Below are 22029 nucleotides of genomic sequence, written 5' to 3'. Positions count from 1 at the left end.
CTCCAGTGTTAATTTTCTAAATTGTAATTACTTGCTACTATGGCCTATTTATTGCCTTACCTCCTCACGCCATTTGCACACACTGTATATAGACTTTCTTTTTTTCTATTGTGTTATTGACTGTACGCTTGTTTATTCCATGTGTAACTCTGTGTTGTTGTATGTGTCGCACTGCTTTGCTTTATCTTGGCCAGGTCGCAGTTTTAAATGAGAACTTGTTCTCAACTAGCCTACCTGGTTAAATAAAGGTAAAGACATTTTTTTTTTTTAAATAACCAGAGACAATTCGTTGCCACCAATATGGATTACATTATTATCTATTGATGGTGAACACAGTGCCATCTAGTGAAAAAGTTCAATATTGGATAAACCCTTTCCACACCCCATGCATTATCACTGAGATAAACACAAACCAGAAGATGGCAGTAACACACCTTTGTAAGGGAGTGGGTTCCAAACCAGAGCAACACTACACAAAACGCAGGTTGACGTTTGTTATCATGAGTCTTGTCCTGGAGGCAGAGCATGGCCATTTCAAAATTGGCTATATTGCCGCAAAGTCAAAATTGTCTACATTGTAAAAATTAATGATAACAAAAATGTGCTTTTTAGTCTTACTTTAAGGTAAGGGTTAGGCATGAGGGTTAGCAGTGTGTTTAAGGTTAGGGTTAAGGTTAGGATTACGTTTTAAATCAGATTTTATGACTTAGTGGCTGTGCCAGCTAGTGACCACTCTGTAGAGCTGCCTCCAGAACAAGATTCAAGACAAAAAAACTCTAACCTGCAAACAAAACACAAAATAATAATTTGTATGAGTCAGACATAAAATACAGTACTTCAGAAATATCATGACATGAAGTCACATTGAAAATGGATAGCAACAGTAGGAACTGGGATTGATTTACACTATTTATTATAGGTGTTAATACGGTAATAATGCAGATGATAATTATTCTGAGGATGGCTATGTCACTCAAAATTATGTGGTTGTCACATTAAACATTTCTGCTCTTAATTTCATCCAAAAGCAACAGAAAAGTGTTACCCAGAGGGCCATGCTGCACAACCACATCTTCTCAGCAGTATATCACTGTTGTTATCACATTCAACTCAAACTCACACTTGTTCCTGAAATGAGCCATTTGTTAATAGCCTATAAGTAATGAAAGGATTCCTCTTTAATTCACCACACAATAACACGTGTAAAGTCATCTCCGGAGTGACAATTATAATCAGAAAAATGTGATAAATTGGAACAACTGTGAGACTTCCTCTGTAATTCCCTTACATATTTCGAAAGTTTAGGCTAATTGCATTTTCCATTCTTATCTCGTAAATTGGATCCATTCCAGAGTGGAGAGAATAATGTTTTGTCACTCATAGAAGAACAGTAAAGCTCCCATTCATATGAACGTTGTGAATTGTCTTGGAAGTGGGCTCGGATGGGAAGAAAACATGACATAGTCTTAGATGTACTGACTACTCCCCCTGGTTTATAAGGCGTGAGCCACATTCTGAACTAGACAATACCTTATTGGAGGCCACGGCACGAGTTTGAAGCAATAGTACAAACTGTCATGTGAAAGGTTATTGGGGAATTTGCCTGGGATTAGAACAGGGGGAGGAGAACACTGCAATAATAATGAGTCGGCACTAAGGTCATGTCAGCACCAGCTGTTAAACCATCTTCAACCTTTAGAAAGGATGTTCAACAGATCATCACTATTGCAACGTGTTTACACTCTTTGTTCTTTTTAGATATTAAACCACATTTATCTCCCCAATATCCACATATTGTATTAGGGTTGTCCTGTGCATCCCAAAACAAAATCCTCCAAATTTTCTTCCCAAAATGTTACTCAACATTAGTTTCTATATACCACCAAGTGCTAACAGTCAGTATCTAGATAATGTGTGTGAAATGTTTAATAGTGTGTGATGTTAACAGGGAGGTCTATTTTCTGGGTGAACTGAACATTGACTGGTAAGCAACTAGCTGTGACCAGTGCCTGTACTATGACCAAGTACTCAACCAACTAGAGGGCATACCAATAGTGTTGGATCTGTGTCATCCACTTATATAGATCATATCTTCACTAATGCTGCATTTCTCCAAAAACATAGCAGTTCCCATTGGCTGTAGTGACCATAACATTGTGGCAATAACAAGGAAAGCCAAAGTGGCAATGGTTGGGCCTAAAGTAATTTATAAGAGATCATTCAATATATTTTCTCAGGACTCTTTTGTTAAAGATGTAAAACATTTACTGTATGTTGGTCTGATGTGTATGAGAAAGGGTATCCAGATGCAGCACTGGAAGTATTTGTAAAATGATTAATGCAAATGATTGACAATCATGCACCTGTTAACAAATGAACTTGGGAACTGTTAGAGGCCTCTGGATTGATGATGAATTGAAAAATGGTATGGTTCAAAGAAATTATGCAAAAGAGGTGGCAAACAAGTCAGGCTGCTCAGCTGATTGGTTGACATACTGTACATTGAGAAAAGTTGTGACTTAATAAAAAGAAGAAGAAATTACATTACTAAACCAAGATAAATTACATAAAACACAATGGGAAAAGACTTTGGAGTACCTTAAATTATATCATTGGCAGAACAAAACCTTTAGATATTGCCCATTATATTGCCCATTATTTCAATGACTATTTCACTAATTAAGTGGAAAAACTGAGAAGTGAAATGACAACATTGAACAGCGAACCATCCTTTTTTAGTAAAAAAATTAACAATGAAAGAGAAGGATTGCTGATTTGAATTTGGTCAAGTTCATGTGGGAGAGATGGAAAAAATATTGTTATCCATCAATAATGATAAGCCACCAGGTATAGACAACCATGATGGGAAACTATTGAGAATCATAACAGACTGAATTGCCACCCCTATTTACTATATCTTTAACCAAAGCATAAAGGAATGTGTCACAAGCGTGGAAGGAAGCTAAAGTATATAATACCTGAGCCGACAAGGTGAAAAATGTGTGGATGTGCCCTTGAGCAAGGCACTGAACCTTAACTTGCTCCAGGGGTGCTGTACTACCATGACCCTGTAAAACAAGACATATCACTGCACCTATCTGGTGTATGTGACAATAATATATATATATTTATATAACACAGTACTCAACACAGTACTGTGTGATGGTCCACCCTCCTGTTCCATGTTTGCCGAGTGCTTTGGTGTGTGTCCTCTGTTTCCCGGGGCCCTGAGGGCCAGATGAGTATGTTTGGGTCAGTGAGTGTGGAAATTGGACTTCGCCAGGCCCCTTCTGTTCTCTGTGTGGGGCCACTCAGGGGACCGCAACCCTGGGGAACAGGACTCTAGAAGCTGGATCATAGGATGGATGGATCAAAGGGAAGGACAGACACACAGACACACACACACGCACACACACTACATGAGGAGATAAAAAGTTACTAGATTAGAAATACTGTACGTAGATTGTATCATATGCAGTATAGAGAAGATAAATGAAAATTCTACTCACTATCGTTCTTCACAGACGATGTGGAAGACTGCTCCATTCCAATAATTTAATATTTGAGATCATGTCATGAGGAGTTTTTGTGAAGTCATCTTCAATTGGTACTCTGGTCCATTATCTCCATTGTGATGATACATAATTAATGTAGCCTTTGTGAAGAGTTTAATCAAATCTAGAGTGATCTATACTTCAGAGACAACTGAAAAATGTGTCACACTGAATTTCAATTTGACATTACAGTACATTTCATGGCCAAATTCAGATTGGTATTATACGAGCACTTAATTCAAACTTTCACATGAAACATGCAAAATGATCAATAGGTTTGTGTAAAATTCTGAGTTATGTGCACATAATTCAAGTCAAGATTTGGCCGCAGTGTCCAAGAGCGAGATGTATTACAGTATATAAAACCTTTCCCTGCAAACAAAACACTAGACTGGTGATTTTCACTGGACTGGACATACTTTTTTTAAATTAAAAAGATGCTTTATTGTCTAATTGTAAACATAGACTACTTCCTTTCTTCCTCTGCTTTACACTTTTAGAATAAAAGGTGCCATCTAGAACCTAAAATTGTTCTTCACCTGTCCCTGTATGAGAACCCTTTGAATAACGTTTTTTTGGTTCCGGGTAGAACCATTTTGGGTTGCATAACGAACCCCTTCCACAGAGGGTTCTATATGGAACCCAAAAGGGTTCTAACTGAAACCAAAAAAATGGTTCTACCTGGAACCAAAAACGGTTCTCCTCTGGGAACAGCCGAAGAACAATTTTGGAACCTTTTTTTCTAAGAGTGTACATTCCTCTTATTTCTCCAGTTGTTTTCTAGTTCTATCTAACCTTTTATTCCTTTCCCCTTGAAAAGTGGTGACTTGTGTGGGTTGTGGAAATGCATTGTTTTTGCCATGCTCCTTGAAATCAAGGGCTTAGCTCTAATCATATTTCACAGCCAGCGTGTACTTATCTCTGTCACCTCTTGTTTAGGCCACAGATGTATCTTCCTTCACATAAACGCTGTTGGCTGTTGCTTTGCCATGGACCTGTGTTATGATTCGCTTTTAAAAATGCATGACTTTTTGCAGTACATGTGCAGGCTCTGGCCATGTGAACAACAGATTTTATTCAGCCGACAGCAAAACAAATATGCAGCATATTCACAGAAATCATAATGTCAACACGCAGCAGTCATTTTCTCAATTAATGGATTTATTTATTTTTTTGTGGAGGGAAAAGCGGTTTGCATCTGCACTACTGCTACAAATAGAATGAGTTTTCTTTCTCACACAGCCAATCTTAATAACACAATCAGTCAATTATAGCCATAACGTCAGATATGTGATTTCCAAATTATCATTAGCAGCTAGACGCTAGAGAGAATGAAATTAGCAGTCATGGAGTGAGGGAAGGAGAGGGAAGTAGAGAGAGGTGGAGAGAGAAGTAAAGAGAGAGAGCGAGAGATATGGAGAAACCCATCCTTTCGTCCATACAGAGCAGAATAGACTCCACAGCCAAGCAGCCAAGCCCGGGTGAAGATAAAGGAGATGACTGAGTTAATTGCAGACTGTCACAACCCATATCTCTAATGAATGTCAAACCAACAGATTTCAAACGTATTCTCTCCACCCACTAAACTCCTCTCGGAAGCAAAGGCAGTAAAACAGAGACAACTAAATATATACCAGGAGACAGTAATGTAATGAGAATAATGCCTGCTCCGTTCCCCTGGTTAAAAATGCAATAACGTTATGACACACTCTCTGTACAGTGTCAGCAGAAATGGAGCGATGGGTGGACCAGGGTATGGAAGTGGGCTGACACCAGAAGACCCCACAGCCATTAATAGAGAGAGTTGGAGTGAAAAAGAGGGAACTTTCTCTGGTATTGCTCAATTAGAGATCCCTATTCCCTGAGCATTGTCATTATCATCCATTTACTGTAACTGATATGTGGAATTGCATTAATGGGCAAAAGGGCAACTGGGTGATTCTATTTAGCTACTGTAGCTACTGCATGGTAAGTACCTACAGAGTGACATCCATTAAAAAGATAACATGTTACACCTAGCTGATAGCTAGATAGATAAAGATAGATGGAGGGAAAGACAAAGGGATAAAGAGAGCGAGAAATAAAGAGAGAACGGAAGAGTGGCTTAATCCACAGGAAGTTGCTCTATCTGGCCCAGTCGTCCAGTGAGGGAAGCAGATAAGGTTTCACTATGGCTGGAGTTGGATAATTGGACATTTATGGAGAGATAGGAGAGTGGAGAGAGTAGGAGCCATGAAACAGAGCTAATTTGGACTCATCATTGGTAAATTGTCTGTGAAAGAGCACATCAGAGTTCTGACAACATGAGGAAGGCTTGAATAAACGGAGATGTGTGGAGAGTCTGAGGGGAAAGCTTGGGTTGTGTTTGTGAGTTCTGCAACTTAGATGTGGTATAAAGAAACAACAGACACAAGTGAAGATTGGATTCTAATGTAAAAGTCAAGACAACAGAAAGCTTTAAGCCAGGTCACACACTCCAGAAATTGTGGGTGTCCATTCTTCTTTAGAACACTTCTTTGGTGTCCAATAAGAAGGTGAAAACACCTTGCGACCTACAGCCTTAAATAGCCTTTTTAAAGTATTTTAAAGTATTTGGGCTAAACGTATAACCAGTAAAACTGTCTACAAAAAATAAAGTTAAATTGGCTACAAAAAGAAGCTATTGGCTAAAAGTTTTCCCTTGTGTAAGCTTATAGCTATCAGACTACCATGATTACCTTACTTTCTCTGATCTCAGCCTACTTGAATCTCCCACTAGACTCAAGTGGGCTATCTACATAACGGGCTCTTTAGCACAAGTACAATTCTATGAGTCTTTAGTGTAGAACGAAAATGGAACCTGATTTCCATTCTTTTGAAGTGGTAGGAATATCCAGTCTTGAATTTCATAGATCAATTCCTCTTAAGAATATTACTGCCACCTCCTCAAGTCTGCCGTTTGTTATTGAGATACTGAAGAGTATTGTTTGAGGTGCAGATAATTGTTGAAAACATCCAATAAAATGGCAGTTTGTTGTGTTTGTTCTTTCATTAATGCTCTTGGAGTTTGTTTGATTTGTTGTAGTTTTTCCCCCAGAGGGCCACAAATCCAAATGTGGGCCCCTACCGATTGCATAAGTGGGATTTTTCTTGGCTGCACGCAAGAGGAATGACAGACTATACATTTCAGAAGTAAAGACCATCTGGTCTCAAAGGAACCTGGGAGTTGCCAGACGCAGCTAATGGGAAACAACAGAAACTCTGTGCTGAGAATGGATCTCCTCTCTCCCTCTCTTCTCCTCTCCCTCTGACACACACACACACACACACACACACACACACACACACACACACACACACACACACACACACACACACACACACACACACACACACACACACACACACACACACACACACACACACACACACACACACACACACACACACACACACACACACACACACACACACACACACACACACACACACACACACAGGCAGATTACTGCAGCAGCAGCATGCCCAGTCATACGTCATGTCATGTGTCTATGTAATAGACTCCAGGGGGCTTTACATGGTAAGCAAACAGGTTTACTTCGTGTTTCTCAGGGGGATGTAGCTATTGTGAGGCATTGTAGTTAATAAAGAATAATGTACATGTACAGGCACATACAAGAGGTAAATTGTGTTTACCTTATTAGGGGTTCAGCAGCTAAGCTGTTGAAACCCTTTTGTATTTATTTAGTTAACTATTGTTATTCCTCTTCTTCCGATAGGCCAAATGAAAATACAAATTATCTTGAGATGATAAGGCCTAGGAAGGTGCAACCTGGCATGATGGAAAAGGGTCACACCCTCTCATGCAATACCATGCCAACAGGCCACATGGTTGCGCTATAACAATCGATTTAGCATGCAAACTTTGACCTAGTGTCATAACATTCGGTTTGTAGGTCCCTCTCCTTACAACGAACAAATTTGCCTCAAGGACCATCAAGGGCCGCCATGATGGATTTTCCACCATTTAGAATTTTGTGAAAAACACTTAAAATTCTACTCCTCTGGCACCGAATGACAGATCTGTACGAAACCTAATATGTGGCATCTATGGACAAAGTTCTCCCAACGCAACATCCAGACTAGTTCCTAAAACAACATGGCCGCTATCGACCAATAAGCATTCATGTGGGCATGGTCGGGCACATAAATGCATATAAATCAGTCACGGAAAATTTGTATTGTAACAAAACTTGGTACACATGCTCCAAATACTGTGAAGACTCAACACAGTCAAATTGACCACACGTTGGCACTATTTATTTTACTAGGCAAGTCAGTTAGGAACAAATTCTTATTTTCAATGATGGCCAAGGAACAGTAGGTTAACTGCCTTGTTCAGGGGCAGAACGACAGATTCGTACCTTGTCAGCTCAGGGATTTGAACTTGCAACCTTTCAGTTACTCACCCAACACTCTAACCACTAGGCTACCCTGCCGCCGCTGTAATGGGTACATGTTTATATCTCTTAATTTGTTCGATTCAGAGTGATGAAGTTTGGCACATGCTCAGGGATATGAGTCTAGCTAAACTGTGAAGTATGGTTATGTTATGCCACATGGTGGCATTGAAAAACAATGAATGGAAGCTCATTGGATCATAGCAGCCATATTGTTTGAGCTGGAGTCCTGGAAAATGTTGAGTTTAAAGACATGGGTACATGGATGATATAGATACCACATTTGGTGCAAAATTTGCCCAGCGGTCCTGAATAACAAGACATTTAAAATAGTAAACACCATTGAAAATGGTCCAAAATACCACAAAAGCATAATATTGAATGACCTGTGTGATGTTGAGTTCTGATATCTGGCAAGCGTGGTAAACAGTACAGAAGTAGCTCATCCTAGGGCAACGTGTCCAATTTGTCCTGATGGTGGCACAGTGGACACACAGCTGAACCCCAGCAACGCTGCTTGCAGCTTTAAAATAGGCTTTTTCATTTTCAACATACAGAGTATTGGTGTTGGGAAAAGAGGAGGCTGAGGGAGAGGCTGAAAAGGGAAGAGAGTCAGGTTGGGAGAAAGTGAGGGTGGAAGAGAGTGAGAGAGAGTGAGGGTGGAAAGAGGGAGCGAGAGGATGAAGAGAGAGAGAGAGAGAGAGAGGCATAAAAAGAGACAAACAGAAACAGAGGGGGTAGTGGAAGAAATGGGCCAGCTAGTGGACATAGTTTATCTATCTCCCAGGAACCCATCTCCTCTGCATGACAGCGTAGCTCAGTGAGCCTGATAATGTGGCATTCACAGGGTGAGACACAAAATGAGCAGATTACATTGTCATCAGTTTACATGAAGCCATAAACAAAACACTGATTAATGGTATTTACCCATGCATCAGTGCAAACACAGCTGTTAATCTCTCTATTAGACACACGTGCAAACACAAACACATGCATGTGAATGCATGCAAGCACACACACACGCATACGCACACACATAAATATGCATGCACACATGCCCCCTCACGCCACACTCACGCCAGTACAAGAATATTGACACAAACACACACACATGCACACAAATAACGATTAGGTTCCGCCTTGTTTAATTGTATAAAAGATAACAAAATGATTTTATTACATGTTGATAATTGGACAGACAACTTCACAACATACTTGCATGATTGTTCAGATAGGTTTTCTTCCCACACCATTGATAATTAAGCATAAAGTACAAAACTATATAAAACCAACATGCTGACAGATGCAGAGGGGTCCATTTTACTAACAGATTAAAGCCATATTCTGTTATGAATCAAGTCATTTCTTTAAAAGAAATTAATAAACTTCAGAATGATGCTTAAGATCATAGTCATTTCAGAATTTATTTCTCTTTTCTTTTGTTTTACATCAAATAGAACAGACATACATTCGCACATGCAATGTGAACAGTTTGTGCTGCTTTTTAATTACGATCCAAAGCCAATTAAACATATACTGGATATTTTGTTGTTGTTATCCAAACATGAAAATACTCTCAGATATTTACAAAAAATATAGATACATTGCTCCTCACGCTGACATAGTTATTCATGTTAAAATGATTGATGTGAGTGGATTTCATAAAAACTAAACGCATGTGGCAGAGCTTGCTAGTCATGATGATTCAGTCAAGGTCGAAATTCAACATAATATTATGTTGAAAAAATGTAAGATCAGGCACAAGGAACTCAGAAGAAACCTCACTTAACTTAAAAACAAACCATGGGCACTGCAAGAGAATATGGCTTTAATGGATATTACAACAAAAAAAAACATTTAAATAAACTGTCCAGTCTTCTTTTTTTTTCTCAGGGATTACTTAGACTGACTCCTGTATCACAGAGGTTGTTCACATCACTGACTGTTTCAGAGATAAAGGGAGCACACTACAGAGGTTCTAAGAACCCACAGTCTGGTTCTAGAACAGATCAGAACAGAACAGCATGGATCAGGGCCCAGTTACGATCCTACAGCTAGCTATCTCTTCATCATTCACTGCTCATATCAAATATCTCCATCCCTCCATTTTACCTTTCCCCCTTCATCTTCCTCTTCAGAAGACAAAAACGATAAAGGTTGACACCATTCACAGTCCTGGAGACCATAGTAATATCTAGGCAGCCTGCCACTGCCCCTACCCCTGCCAGTCTTCTCTTCCTGTGCTCCTCAGTTATGGTCATCATCCCAGAGTAAGGACACGGAGCATTCCCTGGGAGGCCATTAGATCCTGAGGTTGTTGTAACTCACATATGTTTTCTTCGTAGCTTGACCTGAGAAGCAAGGTAGGTCAAAGATTATAATGATTATAAGATTATTATAACAGTGCAAGAAAATACAATAAGCAATGGACAAACATACGCAGACATAAAGTGCCTTCAGAAAGTATTCATACCCATTCACTTATTCCACATTACCCCAATAATGACAAAGTCAAAACATGTTTTTAGAAATGTTTGCAAATCTATTGAAAATGAAATACAGAAATATCTCATTTACATAAGTATCAGGTGCATCCAATTTCCTTTGATCATCCTTGAGATGTCATGACAACTGTATTGGAGTCCACCTCTGGCCAATTCAATTGTTTGGACATGATTTATGAAGAAATGCACCTGTCTATATAAGGTCCCACAGTTGGCTGCATGTCAGAGCAGAAACTATACCATGAAGTCCAAGGCACTGTTCATAGATCTCCGAGATAGAATTGTGATGAGGCATATATCTGGGGAAGGGTGTAAAACAATTTCTAGAGTGTTGAAAGTTTTTAAGACCACAGTGGTCTCCATCATTGGGAAATTGAAGAAATGTGGAACTACCCAGACTCTGCCTAGAGCTGGTTGTCGACTAAACTGAGCAACAGGGCAAGAAGGACCTTGGCCAGGGAGGTGACCTTTGCTGAGATCATATAACCTGCCAGAATGACAACAATCTCTACAGCACTTCACCGATCTGGGCTTTATGGGAGAGTGGCCAGACGGAAGCCACTCCTGAGAAAAAGACACAACAGCACACCTGGAATTTTTTTTTACCTTTATTTAACTAGGCAAGTAAGTTAAGAAAAAAATCTTATTTTCAATGATGGCCTAGGAACAGTGGATTAACTGCCTTGTTCAGGGGCAGAACAACAGATTTGTACCTTGTCAGCTCAGGGATTTGAACTCACAACCTTTCGGTTACTAGCCCAACGCTCTAACCACTAGGCTACCCTGCCGCCCCTCAAATTGGCCAAAAGGCACAAGAAACATAGGGCAAAAGGGGCATAGGGCAAAATATTCTGTATTCTGAATGCAAAGCGCTATGACTGGAGAAAACCAGGCACAGCTCATCACACGTTGAACATCACCCTTACCGTAAAGCACGGTGGTGGCAGCATCATGCTATGGGATGCTTTTCAGTGGCAGGGACTGGTAGACTGGTAAGAATAGAGGGAACAATGAATGGAGCCAAATACAGATAAAATCCTTGATGGGAAACTTCTTTAGAGTGTAAACGACCTTAGACTGGGGCGAAGATTTACGTTCCAACAAAACAATGACCCCAAGCATACGCCAAAGCAATGCTGGGATGACTTCATATGAAAGTACTTGAGTGGCCCAGCCAAAGGCCAGACTTGAATCCCATTGAAAATCTGTGGAAAGACTTGAAGATTGTGGTTCACTGCCGCTCCCCATCTAACTTAATAGCGCTTGATAAAATCTGCAAGGAAGAATAGGAGAAAATCCCCAAATCCAGATGTGCAAAGCTGATACAGACATCCCCAAGACGACTCAAAGCTTTAATCGCCGCCAAACGTGCTTCTACAAAGTATTGACTTAGGGGTGTGAATACTTACTCAACAAACATATAAATACAACATGTAAAGTGTAGGTCCAATGTTTCATGAGCTGAAATAAAAGATTCCAGAAATGTTCCATACGCACAAAAAGCGGATTTCTCAACAACAAAAACATCACACATTTGTTTACATCCCTGTTAGTGAGCATTTCACCTTTGCAAAGATAATCCATCCACCTGACAGGTGTGGTATATCAAGAAGTTGATTAAATAGCATGATCCTTACACTGTTGCACCTTGTGCTTGGGGACAATAAAAGGCCACTCTAAAATGTTCTGTTTTGTCACACAACACACATTTTTGAGGGAGTGTGCAATTGGTATGCTGACTTCAGAAATGTCCACCAGAGCTGTTGACATATAATTTAAGGTCCATTTCTCTACCATAAGCTGTCTCCAACGTCGTTTTAGAGAATTTGGCAGTACGTCCAACCAGTTTCACAACCGCAGACCACGTGTAACCACGCTAACCCAGGACCTCAACATCCGGCTTCTTCACCTGCGGAGTCATCTGAGAACAGCCACCCGTACAGCTGATGCAACTGAGGAGTATTACTGTCTGTATTAAAGCCGTTATGTGGGGAAAAAAACATATTCTGATTGGCTGAGCCTGGCTCCCAAGTGGGTGGGCCTATGCCCTCATTGGCCCACCCATGGCTGCAACCTCGCTCAGTCATGTGAAACCCATTGATTAGAGGCTAATCTATTTATTTCAATTTACTGATTTCCTTATATGAACTGTAACTCAGTAAAATCTTAGAAATTGTTGCATGTTGCGTTTAAAATTATGTTCAGTTGAAATTACATTTCTGTATTTCATTTCCGATACATTTGCAAACATTTCTAAAAACATGTTTTCACTTTGTCATTATGGGGTATTGTGTCTAGATGAGTGAGAGAAAAAATATATAAAATTCAGGACTTAAGACAACAAAATGTGAAATAAGTCAAGGGGTATGAATACTTTCTGAAGGCAGTGTAAATAGAGAAGACATAAAGTACATGCATAATATATAAATACCCTGCAACTCTATCATACATTCATGCATTGCATGTGAACGTACACTGTTAACAATCGTTGCACAATCGCTACCTGGTTCAGTGCATTGTTCAATTTCAGCAACACCTCTGAGTCAAACTCTCTATTTTCAGATACTAACTAGCGATGCAACAAAACAAACACCACACAAGTGGGCACCTAACAAATGCTAGGGCATTTGATGTGATCCCTGTCTCTATATTGCCATGGAAACGGACCTCAACTTTGCTGAGCACCAAGGTAGGTACAATGGTATGTCTGTGTTGTGTACTGCACTACTCCACCTATGCAGTGTTCTCTCCTGTCTAATGGAGGTCGATGCACATTGCGTTTCTTAAAGCAGAGACATACTCTACACGACCAAAAGTATGTGGACACCTGCTCATCGAACATCTTATTCCAAAATCATGGGCATTAATATAGAATTGGTGCCCCCTTTGCTGCTATAACAGCCTCCACTCTTCTTGGAAGGCTTTCCACTAGATGTTGGAACATTAATGCGAGGACTTTCTTCCATTCAGCCACAAGAGCATTAGTGAGGTCGGGCACTGAAGTTGGGCAATTAGGCCTGGCTCGCAGTCGGCATTCCAATTCATCTCAAAGGTGTTCGACGGGGTTGAGGTCAGGGCTCTGTGCAAGCCAGTCAAGTTCTTCCACACCGATCCAGACAAACCATTTCTGTATGGACCTCGCTTTGTGCATGGGGGCATTGTCATGCTGAAACAGGAAAGGGTCTTTCCTAAACTGTTGACACAAAGTTGGAAGTACAGAATTGTCTAGAATGTTATTGTACACTGTAGCATTAAGATTTCCCTTCACTGGAACTAACGGGCCTAGCCTGAACCATGAAAAACAGCCCCAGACCATTATTCCTTATCCACCAAACTTTACAGTTGGCACTATGCATTGGGGCAGGTAGCATTCTCCTGGAATCCGCCAAACCCAGATCTGTCCGTTGGACTGCCAGACGATGAAGCGTGATTCATCACTCCAGAGAACACGTTTACACTGCTCCAGAGTCCAATGGCGGCGAGCTTTACACAACTCCAGCTGACGCTTGGCATTGGGCATGGTGATCTTAGGCTTGTATGCGGCTGCTCGGACATGGAAACCCATTTCATGAAGCTCACGATGACCAGTTATTGTGCTGACATTGTTTCCAGAGGCAGTTTGGAACTCGATAGTGAGTGTTGCAACCGAGGACAGCTTCAGCACTCGGCGGTCCAATTCTGTGAGCTTGTGTGGCCTACCACTTTGCGGCTGAGCCATGGTAGAAGTTCCCACTTCACAATAACAGCACTTACAGTTGACCGGGGCAGCTCTAGCAGGGCAGATATTTGTGGAACTAACTTGTTGGAAAGGTGGCATCCTCGCTGAAAGTCACTGACCTCTTCAGTAAGGCCATTCTTCTGCCAATGTTTGTCTTTGGAGATTGCATGGCTGTGTGCTTGATTTGATACACCTGTCAGCAACGAGTGTAGCTGAAATAGCCAAATCCACTAATTTGAAGAGGTGTCAACATACTTTTTTATATATAGTGTAGCTCTGTAAACTTTTTTTCTTACTGCTCTAAATCTTGCCATGGTGACCAACTCCCATGGGCTATGCAATTAAAGTCCTACCACTTCCTTCCAGAATTATTTTGTAGTCTTGGCCAGTGACTATGATGAATAAAACATGTGTAGATGTACAACATGCTTTTGCAGTCTTAGCTGTATATGAAGGCAATTTTAGGCTTAGGTGTTAGTTTAGATTTTAGATTTGGAATGGTAATCAATTGTTTGGTCCCCACAAGGATAGTAAAACAAACGTGTTTGTGGCACCCATGGGTACATTTTCCCTTGTCATGGTATTGACTGATTGGTCATAATACAAATATGCACCTACAAATCGTTAATTCATCCACACATGTCTGATGTGGTCAATATATCTCTGCTCATAATCACTGCCGGGACAGAGAGGAGACATCGCCAATATTTCTAAATTACAGGGCAAATCCTTACATCTCTGTAAGGGACAGTCATAGAGATATTTTTACTAATATCGATAGTGATGTCCTGTAGAATCTTCAGAGCTACTAATTCTCTAACTTAATAACTCTAAATCATTATGAGTCAGATCAGTCAGAGGGGATCCCTCCTGAAAGGTACTATTTGGCACTTTGACGGTTATAGGGGCTGATGTACAGTCTCCAGGGACAAGGGAGCCACAGTTCAGGGGAGGTCATGTATATAAATTCACCATTAATAAATGTTACTTCCACTGCTGCTAAAATAGAAGGGTGAGGGGAGGAGAGAGGAAGCAAGAAGAGAGGAGAGGATGCGAGGCAACATGCGTGTAGGGAGACAGAAGGTTACAGATGCACAGAGCAGATAACACAGTGTACTTTTGGGAGGGCCTCTCGGAGATGAGCGCCGTTCGGGCTCTGCTTGGGGAATTTGGATGTGCTGCTACCACAGCTGTTGAGGTTGTCCCCCCTACGCAGTGTGTTCGCTCCACGAGCCACATGTGTGACTGGCAGAGAGACGCTGTCGCCATCCTGATGACGCAAGCACTCACTCACTCACTCACTCACTCACTCACTCACTCACTCACTCACTCACTCACTCACTCACTCACTCACTCACTCACTCACTCACTCACTCACTCACTCACTCACTCACTCACTCATACGCACACGCACACTCCAGCTCATTACACAGACGACAATGACAATCACAGGACGTTTTCAGGAATAGCTGTCATATCAGAGGTGGAATTGAGAGAAGGCCAGCACCTGTTGATGCCATGTGCGGTGTGTGCCAGGTGATTAGTAGAGACGGAGAAAATAAGGTCGATGGAAACCGTGATGTGTTACCATGGCCTGTCAATCATTTCTTGATTTAGTCTAGAAAAATGAGGCGAGCATGGAGATAGTATAGGGCGATTTAAACTGGTTTACGTTAATCCTGTCCATCACAGGTACAGTTAGGTCCAAAATGATTGGCACACTTGATGAAGATGAGCAAAAACAATTAGCAAAATAATATATATATTTTATATTAATACAACTGCTCAGAGTTGTATTAGGTGTTCAGGAGTCTTATGGCTTGGGGGTGAAAGCTGTTTAGAAGCCTCTTGGACCTAGACTTGGCGCTCCGGTACCGCTTGCCGTGCGGTAGCAGAGAGAACAGTCTATGACTAGGGTGGCTGGAGTCATTGACAATTTTTAGGGCCTTCCTCTGACACTGCCTGGTATAGAGGTCCTGGATGGCAGGAAGCTTTGCCCCAGTGATGTACTGGGCAGTCGAAGGCAGAGCAGTTGCCGTACCAGGCAGTGATGCAACCAGTCAGGATGCTCTCGATGGTGCAACTGTAGAACCTTTTTGAGGATATGAGGACCCATGCCAAATCTTTTCAGTCTCCTGAGGGGGAATAGGTTTTGTCGTGCCCTCTTCACGACTGTCTTGGTGTGCTTTCACTGGAGGGCCTGTTGTCCGGACCTCTGGCAGTCTCTATGGGGGTGCCACAGGGTTCAATTCTCGGGCCGACTCTCTTCTCTGTATACATCAATGATGTCGCTCTTGCTACTGGTGATTCTCTGATCCACCTCTACGCAGACGACACCATTCTGTATACTTCTGGCCCTTCTTTGGACACTTTGTTAACTTACCTCCAGACGAGCTTCAATGCCATACAACTCTCCTTCCGTGGCCTCCAACTGCTCTTAAATGCAAGTAAAACTAAATGCATGCTCTTCAACTGATCGCTGCCCGCACCTGCCCGCTCATCCAGCATCACTACTCCGGACGGTTCTGACTTAGAATATGTGGACAACTACAAATACCTAGGTGTCTGGCTAGACTATAAACTCTCCTTCCAGACTCACATTAAGCATCTCCAATACAAAATTTAATCTAGAATCGGCTTCCTATTTCGCAACAAAGCATCCTTCACTCATGCTGCCAAACATACCCTTGTAAAACTGACCAAACTACCAATCCTCGACTTCGGCAATGTCATTTACAAAATAGCCTCCAACACTCTACTAAACAAATTGGATGCAGTCTATCACAGTGCCATCTGTTTTGTCACCAAAGCCCCATATACTACCCACCACTGCGACCTGTATGCTCTCGTTGACTGGCCCTCGCTTCATACTCGTCGCCAAACCCACTGGCTCCAGGTCATCTACAAGTCTTTGCTAGGTAAAGCCCTGCCTTATCTCAGCTCACTGGTCACCATAGCAGCACACACCCGTAGCACGCGCTCCAGCAGGTATATCTCACTGGTCACCCCCAAAGCCATTTCCTCCTTTGGCTGCCTTTCCTTCCAGTTCTCTGCTGCCAATGACTGGAACAAACTGTAAAAATCAAAAATCTCCCGCTAGCTTTAAGCACCTGTCAGAGCAGCTCACAGATCACTGCACCTGTACATAGCCCATCTGTAAATAGCCCATCCAACTACCTTATCCCCATACTGTATTTATTTATCTTGCTCCTTTGTGCCCACTCCAGAGTTGAATTGGTATATTGTAATTACTTTGCCACCATGGCCTATTTATTGCCTTACCGCCCTTATCTTACCTCATTTGCACACACTGTATATATACTTTTTGTACTGTATTATTGACTGTATGTTTGTTTATTCCATGTGTAACTCTGTGTTGTTGTATGTCGAACTGCTTTGCTTAATCTTGGCAATGTCGCAGTTGTAAATGAGAACTTGTTCTCAACTAGTCTACCTGGTTAAATAAAGGTTAAATAAAAAATAAATAAAAAAATGTTAGTTTGTTGATGATGTGGACACCAAGGAACTTGAAGCTCTCAACCTGCTCCACTGCAGCCCCGTCGATGAGAATGGGGGTGTGCTCGGTCCTCTTTTTCCTGTAGTCCACAATCATCTCCTTTGTCTTGATCACGTTGAGGGAGAGGTTGTTGTCCTTGCACCACACAGCCTGGTCTCTGACCTCCTCCCTATAGGCTGTCTCGATGTTGTCGGTGATCAGGCCTACCACTGTTGTGTCATCAGCAAACTTAATGATGGTGTTGGAGTCATGCCTGGCCGTGCAGTCATGAGTCAACAGGGAGTACAGGAGAGGATTGAGCACAGACCCCTGAGGGGCCTCTGTGTTGAGGATCAGTGTGGTGGACGTGTTGTTACCTACCCTTACCACCTGGCGGTGGCCCGTCAGGAAGTCCAGGATCCAGTTGCAGAGGAAGGTGTTTAGTCCCAGGGTCCTTAGCTTATTGATGAGCTTTGAGGGCACTATGGTGTTGAACACTGAGCTGTAGTCAATGAATCGCATTCTCCCATAGGTGTTCCTTTTGTCCAGGTGGGAAAGGGCAGTGTGGAGCGCAATAGAGATTGCATCATCTGTGGATCTGTTGCGGACGTATGCAAATTGGAGTGGGTCTAGGGTTTCTGGGATAATGGTGTTGATGTGAGCCATGACCATCCTTTCGAAGCACTTCATGGCTACAGACGTGAGTGCTACGGTTCGGTAGTCGTTTAGGCAGGTTACCTTGGTGTTCTTGGGCACAGGCACTATGGGGGTCTGCTTAAAACATGTTGGTATTACAGACTCAGACAGGAAGAGGTTGAAAATGTCAGTGAAGACACTTGCCAGTTGGTCAGCGCATGCTCGTGGTACACGTCCTGGTAATCCGTCTGCCCCCGCGGCCTTGTGAATGTTGACCTGTTTAAAGGTCTTACTCACATCGGCTGCAGAGAGCGTGATCACAGTCTTCCAGAACAGCTGGTGCTCGCATGCATGTTTCATAGTTATTTGCCTCGAAGCGAGCATAGAAGTAGTTTAGCTCGACTGGTAGCCTCGTGTCACTGGGCAGCTCTCGGCTGTGCTTCCCTTTGTAGTCTGTAATGGTTTGCAAGCCCTGCCACATCAGACGAGCGTCAGAGCCGGTGCAGTACGATTTGATCTTAGTCCTGTATTGGCGCTTTGCCTGTTTGATGGTTCGTCGGAGGGCATAGCGGGATTTCTTACAAGCTTCTGGGTTAGAGTCCTACTCCTTGAAAGCGGCAGCTCTAGCCTTTAGCTCAGTGCGGATGTTGCCTGTAATCCATGGCTTCTGGTTGGGGTATGTAAGTACAGTACAGTCACTGTGGGGACGACGTCATCGATGCACTTATTGATGAAGCCAATGACTGATGTGGTGTACTCCTCAATGCCATCAGAGGAATCCCGGAATATATTCCAGTCTGTGCTAGCAAAACAGTCCTGTAGCTTAGTGTCTGCTTCATCTGACCACTTTTTTATTGATCTAGTCACTGGTGCTTCCTGCTTTAATTTTAGCTTGTAAGCAGGAATCAGGAGGATAGAATTATGGTCAGATTTGCCAAATGGAGGGCGAGGGAGAGCTTTGTATGTGTGTGGAGTAAAGCTGGTCCAGAGTTTTTTTCCCCTCTGGTTGCACATTTAAATATGCTGATAGAAATTTGGTAAAACTGATTTAAGTTTCCCTGCATTAAAGTCCCTGGCTACAAGGAGCGCTGCCTCTGGGTCGGCGTTTTCTTGTTTGCTTATGTTGGAATACAGCTCATTCAATGCTGTCTTAGTGCCAGCCTCTGACTGTGGTGGTATGTAAACAGCTACGAAAAATAGAGATGAAAACTCTCTAGGTAGGTAGTGTGGTCTACAGTTTATCATGAGATACTCTACCTCAGGCGAGCAATAGCTCGAGACCTCCTTAGATATCATGGACCAGCTGTTATTTACAAAAATACATAGTCCGCCGCCCCTTGTCTTACCAGACACCACTGTTCTATCCTGCCGGTGCAGTGTATAACCAGCCAGCTGCATGTTGATAGCGTCATCATTCAGCCACGTCTCTGTGAAACATAAGTTATTGCAGTTTGAATGTCCCGTTGGTAGTTTAATCTTCTGTGTCGTTCATCTATTTTATTGTACAAAGATAGCACGTTTGCTTGCAGAATGGAAGGAAGAGGGGGTTTATTCGATTGCCTACAAATTCTCAGAAGGCAGCCCGCCCTCCGGACCCTTTTTCTCTGCCTTCTCTTCATGCAAATCACGGGGATCTGGGCCAGTTCCCGAGAAAGCAGTATATCGTTGAAGACGGCCTCGTCAGACTCGTTAAAGGAAAAAAAAGGATTCTGCCAGTCCGTGGTGAGTAATCGCAGTCCTGATGTCCAGAAGTTATTTTCGGTCATAAGACACGGCAGCGGCAACATAATGTACAAAATAAGTAAGAAAAACACAATCGGTTGGGGGCAGGTAAAACATCTGCCTTCTTCTCCGGCGCCATCTCAAATGTGTGCTTCGGGTTATTGTCTTACTGGAAGATCCACTTGCGGCCAAGTTTCAGCCTCCTGGCAGAGGTAACCAGGTTTTTGGCAAAAATGTCCTGGTACAGGGTAGCTCTATTTTTTTTATCATCCAACAAATGTAAATGCCTGGAGTTTGCTAAACGGCATTGGCACTTGGATTGGAACCAGTGCTATGGTAAGATGACATGAAAATAGTGCTCTTTGGACACGCACACCACTGGTGGTATTGGCGTCGAAAGAAGGATGCATATGCAGAAAATAACCCCATACCTACTGTAAAACATGGAGGTGGATCTTTGATGTTATGGGCATATTTTTCTTCCACTGGTCCTTGGGCCCTAGTTAAGGTCAATGGCATCAGAAACTTCACCCAGTACCAGGACATTTTTACCAAAAACCTGGTTACCTCCGCCTCGAGACTGAAACTTAGCCACAAGTGGATCTTCCAGTAAGACAATAACCCAAAGCACACATCAAAATCCACCAAAAAAATGCTAATTGACGACAAAATCAACATTTTGCAATGGCCATCTCAGTCTCTGGACTTGTACCCAATTGAAAACCTGTGGTTTGAATTGATGAGGGCAGTCCATATGTGCAGACAAAGGATATCAAGGATCTGGAAGGATGCTGTATGGATGACTAATCTAAGATCTTCAACCTAATGATGTTCTCATTAGGAAAACCATCAGACCCACTGCACCACACAAACAGTAGTGCAGTGTGGTGTCAACGACACACAGTCGGTGTCACAGATTATCCTTCCTCATTACCAGTCTTCAACACAGACCTCCTGTGCTCTTAGCTACCAGCTACACAACAGACAAAGCCACCCATATTGGTCTTGGTCTCTGCTAATCTAAGGCTAATTTATGCATTTAACTAGATAGCTATTAATTAAGCAATTAGAGATGACCCACCAAGACCAATGGACCTATACTATACCACCCCGGTCATATGACTGGAATGTGAAGTGTACCACTGACACAATACACGACTGGAATGAGATGGGGAAGGATTAGACAGCGATGTCATAAATGTCAGTCTTCTTCAGGAAGTCAGTTTACACCGGGAGCCAGAACGGCAGAGCCAATGAATAGGACTGAATGGCTGGCTCCCATGTGCACTTCCTGATGTCTTTGATTAAGTCATCTCTGTCTAATACCTCGTTATCTCATTCTAGGCACAGCGGACTATGCTGCGTGACTGACTCATGGTAAGCAGGGTTCTCACTGCTCTCAGTATGTGTCATGGGATGTAACAGATACCATGGAGTTACATGTACAGTACACAGTAACTAGGAATATAAAAAACTAATTTGAAACAGTCTGTGCTGCTACTTCTACTACCACAGATACTACATAGTAGTTACAGAATACATTAATGGCCATGTTGTGTGACTCACTCATGGGGTCGGTGGGCTGCGGTGGGTGGGTTTTCACACAATTCGGTCTTGGCCTCTCCATTGGGCCTCTCGCTGGGCTTCACAGAGATGCGGGAGGACATGGTGGCGGCGGTGACCATGGCCTTGAAGCTCCTCTTCCTCTTCTGGACATTGAGCTCTGGGTGGAAGATGATGACGTACACCTTGGGCATGTAGAGCATCCCCAGAGCTACAGACGCACTGAGGTTCATAGAGATGGTGAGGGTGGTTGTCTGGATGTACAGCTGTGGAGGAAGGGAGAAAGAGGATGGACGAAGAGAGAGAGAGAGAGAGAGAGAGAGAGAGAGAGAGAGAGAGAGAGAGAGAGAGAGAGAGAGAAGCCACATTAATTAGAATGTACTCTCATATAGTAAAA

At 42.5% G+C, this 22029-nt stretch overlaps 1 protein-coding gene across 2 annotated transcripts in view; it reads right to left on the bottom strand.

Moving 5' to 3' along the window:
- Window positions 1-9116: 9116 nt before the first annotated feature.
- The window catches only part of LOC106566674 (metabotropic glutamate receptor 7), a 143923-nt gene continuing 131010 nt past the window's right edge, over window positions 9117-22029 (bottom strand). For both annotated transcript variants that reach the window (XM_045693027.1, XM_014134936.2), the window contains 2 exons: window positions 21636-21898; window positions 9117-10344 (listed from right to left, as the gene is read on the bottom strand). In XM_045693027.1, coding sequence (XP_045548983.1) covers window positions 10254-10344; window positions 21636-21898 — 354 coding nt within the window. In that variant the 3' untranslated portion in view covers window positions 9117-10253. The remainder of the gene's footprint in view (window positions 10345-21635; window positions 21899-22029) is intronic.

This window comes from Salmo salar, chromosome ssa13, assembly GCF_905237065.1.
Source record: "Salmo salar chromosome ssa13, Ssal_v3.1, whole genome shotgun sequence".
Taxonomy (NCBI): Eukaryota; Metazoa; Chordata; class Actinopteri; order Salmoniformes; family Salmonidae; genus Salmo; species Salmo salar.
The sequence above is the reverse complement of the archived record's forward strand: the minus strand, read 5'-3'. Positions and strand labels throughout refer to the sequence as shown.